The sequence below is a fragment of the Phoxinus phoxinus genome (assembly GCF_949152265.1).
Source record: "Phoxinus phoxinus genome assembly, chromosome: 3".
Taxonomy (NCBI): Eukaryota; Metazoa; Chordata; class Actinopteri; order Cypriniformes; family Leuciscidae; genus Phoxinus; species Phoxinus phoxinus.
The window spans coordinates 28673197-28678667 of NC_136878.1; the positions used below are offsets into that span (position 1 = coordinate 28673197).

At 37.8% G+C, this 5471-nt stretch overlaps 1 protein-coding gene across 1 annotated transcript; it reads left to right on the top strand.

Moving 5' to 3' along the window:
* Positions 1-968: 968 nt before the first annotated feature.
* LOC306995776 (arrestin domain-containing protein 3-like) lies at positions 969-4303 on the top strand. Its single transcript, XM_079607673.1, has 7 exons — positions 969-1327; positions 1417-1458; positions 1556-1616; positions 2202-2349; positions 2455-2551; positions 3175-3431; positions 3643-4303. Exons 1-7 carry the CDS (start codon positions 1066-1068, stop codon positions 4096-4098), a joined length of 1323 nt encoding a protein of 440 aa, XP_079463799.1. The 5' UTR covers positions 969-1065; the 3' UTR covers positions 4099-4303.
* The last annotated feature ends 1168 nt before the right edge of the window (positions 4304-5471 follow it).

Here is a 5471-nt window from a genome sequence, read left to right on the forward strand (position 1 = left end):
CTCCGTACTCGGCCAGAGGCCAGAGGCAGGCTTGCCCTCGTGCAGCCCTCCCCAACCTAGGTTGGAGGCGTCTGTGAACACCACTTTCCTCCTGGAAACCACTCCCATGGTTACACCCTCGATGTACCAGTTCTGAGCCCGCCAGGGAATCAGTGTTCTTAAACAACAGTGATTCACTGTGATGCGCAGGCTGCCTGACTCCCATGCATGGGTTGGCACACAGCATTTTAGCCAGTGCTGCAGCGGGCGCATACTCAGTAATCCCATATGGAGTACTGATGATGCTGCTGCCATGAGACCGAGAAGTTTCTGAAATTTCCTGAGGGGCATTTGGAACAACGCCTCGCACAAGTTATATAAAAAAGGATATTGCGTTGTCGCCGGATAGCCACAGGTGAGACGGAGTCATGAGAAAACGGCTGAAGGCGTAGTCTGCTGAAGATGCTGCTCGCTCAGGCTGAAGGGCTTGTTCAATGGTGAAGTTCAGTAAACACAGTCAGAGACGTGGAGTTGTCGCTGAAGGAGTTATATCTGCTATAATGGCACGCCATTGGAAGTGCAGTTGCTGCAGCACAGTCTATGAGCAGGTCTGATGCTCAATGTGCTAGCTGTGCAGCTGCAAATGCGTTTTACACATAAAGCTTCAGTAAATCGAGGAAAGGGAGTTTCCCCACTGCCTATATTATATTAATATTTAGCAATCACTTCAAGTAATTATTTTTTAATTGATTTTTAATTACACTTAGGTGTAAGTGAATAAGTGAGGAATAAATCAAACTGTTTATGTTATTCTAGAGAAAATATAGGATGTTGTTTATATATTATCAAACGTTTTGAAACTCATACCGACTGCAAGCGGCAAATCTCTCAGGCGATACAAAACATTCAGATAGGCTACATTTTGCAAAATGTTTTGTCCCGAACAGCACACAGAAAAATAAGTGCCTCAAACTTCGGTATGCCCCACCCACAGCTGGAAGTCCACATACTTTGCTAATTGTTTCAGTCCATAGGATAAAGCGATTCCATTGAGTTCAAACGTCAGATGCCTGGACTGGGGACACGATGTCCCTCACCGTGAAAAGCATTTCTGTAATTTACAATCCTATCAATCAGAACAACACCTTCACCAGCGGGGATTTTATATCGGGACAAGTCATTCTAGATGTAGCGAAGGACACGAAAATGCAGTCGCTGAGTGTGAAAATTAAAGGGAAAGCAGAGGTTTGCTGGTCCGAGCGTCATGGTAAAACCACTGTTGTTTACTCGGATAAGGAGAAGTATTATTCCGTGGAGACGTTTTTCGTTCGGGAGGAAAACACGCATGGTACAGTAGGCTACATGGTTTGTGGTACAGTTAGTTGAAATCAGGTCGATTTAAAAAGCTTTATTTTGTTCTGTAACTTGATCTGGTAGGTAATGACCACGAGACGCTGAAAGATCCATCAGGACAGCCGTGTAAGTCTGTTCGCGGATGAATATTGCAAAAAGAGCTTTGAGAATTAAACTTAAAAACATGCTCTTTGCTTTAATATAATAACTTTTTTTTTAATAGATTCTTCGGTTGTGGCAGCAGGCCGTCATGTTTATCCATTCACCTTTCAGTTGCCTCTACAGTAAGTTGGTTCGTTGCATCTAGTAAAATAGGCTAATTGACTGTACAATGTGTATGTGGGTCTAACAACAAGGATGCCCGAGAAGATAATAGGCTAAAGAAAAGTATTTGAAGGGCAAAGTAAAAAAAAATATATATATATATAAAAATGATATAGCCTATATAATGTTTTTAGTAATTTTTGTATTCATATTCATAAAATATTTTATATTAAGACAAACAAACATAAATAAATGTCCTTTGGTGTACCATCAAGTAAAGAAATACTAATACTTTCTTTGCACTTTGAGTATGTAGTAGATGAACACAACTGTTCTAAAAAAAAAAATCCATACATTTTGGTTATGCCTCACTAACTTTGATTTGGTGGACTTTTTCAGATATTAATTATATCTTAAAACAAAATGGCTTGACTGCACAATTTAATATAAATGTATTACTAAAATATGAAAATAGAATTAATAAAATAGAACTTTTAATTTGGCTAATTCTTTTTTTTTTTTTAGGAATTTCAACCTTTTAATGATACTTTACTTTCTGCCTGTACAATTACTCTGTGTTTACACATGGCATTATTTTCTTATAGGCACTTCCCACCAACCTTCAAAGGATCAGTTGGAAAAATCGTCTACACTTTGGAGACAAAACTATCCCGATCAATGCGTATTTCTAGCAAAGCCAAAGCAGAGTTTCACTATGTCCCCAGTCCTGTTGTGTCCAATCCTGAACTAATGGTGAGATTACGACTATATGCACTGACTTTCTAATGTATATCATACATTCCTCTACTATGTTTTGAGGTTCAGTCACCTCTCTTTTACATGTTTTGTCTTGTTTAGGCGCCTCAGTATGGAACCAAAGATAAACAAATGAAACTCTTCACCTCTGGGAGTGTCTCCATGAACATAAACACTGAGAAAATGGGATACTGCCTCGGTAAAATTATAGCTCTTATTATAATACCTCAGCAGTGTTCTTGTTTTTATTTCTCAAAATCAAAGTTTGATTACTATAGACAACCATTTCTGAATCTTTGTAAGACGATGAAATGTATATACAATTGCAAACACCAAACATCTCTGGAGTAGGTGAGAGTTGGATGGATATTTCCCACAAGTTTTTTTGTTTATTCTCTGCACTGTTGTGTAAGCAAGTAGATTAAAATAATGAATGTGGTCATTTCAGATATTGTGATTCAGCTATTGTAATAATTGACAAAGAAGTTACATATTTCATGCTTGAAATCAACCATACAGTAAGTCCATCTGAACTCACTCGTCACTTGTAGAACTGGTTCTACCTGTTTTTTCTCCCTCCACTTTTTGTGGAAAAGCATCATTACACAAAACGGATACATACAATTATAATGTAAAAAGTACTGTTTTCTTTATAAATGTACATTTTTAATTGTGTATTTTTATTTTATTTCTCATATGTAACATGATTCTAAATTAAGATGCCTGTTTCCTTAATTCTTAAAAGAGTCTTAGTTTCTTGGGATAATTCATCAAGTAATGCAATTTTAATTGAACTAATTGTCTTATTGTGTCTCACTACAGGAGAGGGCTTGAAAGTTTTGGCTGAAGTTCAGAACAATTCATCCCGTGCAATCAAGCCAAAATACTGCCTGTACGAAAAACACAGTTTTTTCGCAAGAGGAAAGAGAAAACTTCACACACATGACCTTTTTAAAGAGGAAGGGGAACCTATTGAGCAGAACTCAAGAAAAACCGTCACCAAAGTGTTGCCCATTCCTCCCAGCCTTACCATCTCTATCCTAAACTGTAGGATACTCAAGGTTGAGTACAGACTCCGGGTGAGTTTCAGCATCTAAAGCAAAACAAACAGTCACATTGCAATGAAGTGAACAAATATATTGGCATGTCAAAATCCAGCCTTGAAATGTTTTTAATTCAAAACTGGATTTTGACATGACAACCATCTTTTAAATCAAGAGCTGTGCTGATTGCTCATCTCGTTCAAAGACACTTTTCTGTTGCCATTGCCCACTCCTATTTTGTTCCTAGGTCTACCTGGATGTGCCGTATGCCTCAGACCCGGAGATCAAATTCCCAATAGTGATTCTTCCTCTTCAGTCTTTATCAGCTGCAAGTAGTGCTACGAACAGTGACTTTCAAATCCGGAATTATCCAGCAGGAGGCAATGCATACCCCAACCCACCTTCTATGCCTCCCTCTGCCCCACCACTTAATGCTGTTGGACAATCTGGTCAGTTTGCTGCCCCTGGCCACTACAGACCTCCTCTCAGTCAGTTTCCTGCTCCTGGTTACCCAGGGCCTCCTCTCAGTCAGTTTCCTGCTCCTGGTTACCCAGGACCTCCGGGTCAGTTTGCCCCCTCTAATTACGTTGGACTTCCTGCTCAATTTGGTCCTTCAGTTTCACATCAGTCTGACTCAGCTCCACCTCCATATCTGGAATATCAACTATATCCACAGTTGCCAGAACACCCTGAAAAATCTTAGAATTGAGAAAGAAAATCTATTTTTAGACATCAGTAGCCGTATTGGTATCGGTGATACTGGCCTTCTTTCATAAAAAGATGTAATTAAACAAATATTTGAAATATAGGCGACTGTCGTTGTTTCCACTTTAATTTGGAGATTAAATGTGTAATTATTACAATATAAAAATATATAAATAACTTTTATTCTAAATAATACAACTTTGAAAAGAAAAATGTGATTAAAGGACAATTCCGGCGCAAAATGAACCTAGGGGTTAATAACACATGGGTACCAACCGACGAGTTAGACCGTTCTCTGGGATGTGTTTTCATGCTAATCGAATGTATCCAGTTTTAGCCATGGTTTTAGCTCGAACCACTGATTAGCTTATAACGCTAGTATATAGGGCTAAGAGTAAGTAAAAAGAAATTGCCAGTTAATACCACTAACAAGGCTCAAAATAGCCCCACACCAACACGGTAGCATAATGAGGGTCCCTACATGCAAAACGAAGCATTGAGAACTTTGTAAGTGTACAGACCGTTTAATAAGAAGATACTTTATAAAGACGGTACACTTCGCGTATACAGGCAGGAGCCATCTTTGGATTCGTGGTTCGACTGGTCGAGACTGTTTTCCAAAGATTGCTCCTGCCTGTATACGTGAAGTGTACTGTCTTTATAAAGTATCTTCTTATTAAACTGGCTGTACACAAAGTTCTCAATGCTTCGGTTTGCATGTAGGGACCCTCATTATGCTACCGTGTTAGTGTGGGGCTATTTTGGGGCTCAATTGACAGCAGTAATATTAATATGTAACCTTTTATATTTTTACTTGGGGATGTTTATTGTTATTAAGCTAAAATATATATCCTATACTGTTTATTTTTGTCTATCTAAACCTTCATTTTACATCCCTTAAAAAGGACAAATCCTGCTTTATTTATTTTTAAGTAGAGTAAGGTTTCCATAAATGTTTTATGCCTTATACAGTTGCAGGGACTAGTATGTAAACCCTTGGATTTTCTATGACTTTCTGAAAAGCAGAAAAACAAGTCTGCTGAAAAAACAACCACATATATATATATATATATATATATATATATATATATTTAAATAAAACTGCATGCATTTTGCGGAAGAACATTGTTTGGATGTGTTTTGTGGCACCGTTAAACACATGGAAATCTAAAAGATATAATCTGAACAGGTGCCATGTTGTATGTTATTGTTTTGACTTTATTGGAAACATTGATATTTTTAAATAAACGAGATATCAGGAGTTTAACAACATGTTGTTGTTGTTGTTTTTTTCTTTCTTTTCTTTTTGTTTTGTTTTTTTCTTTACAACCATGATTTTCCAGGGACCAGACTGGGAATGGTTGTAACATG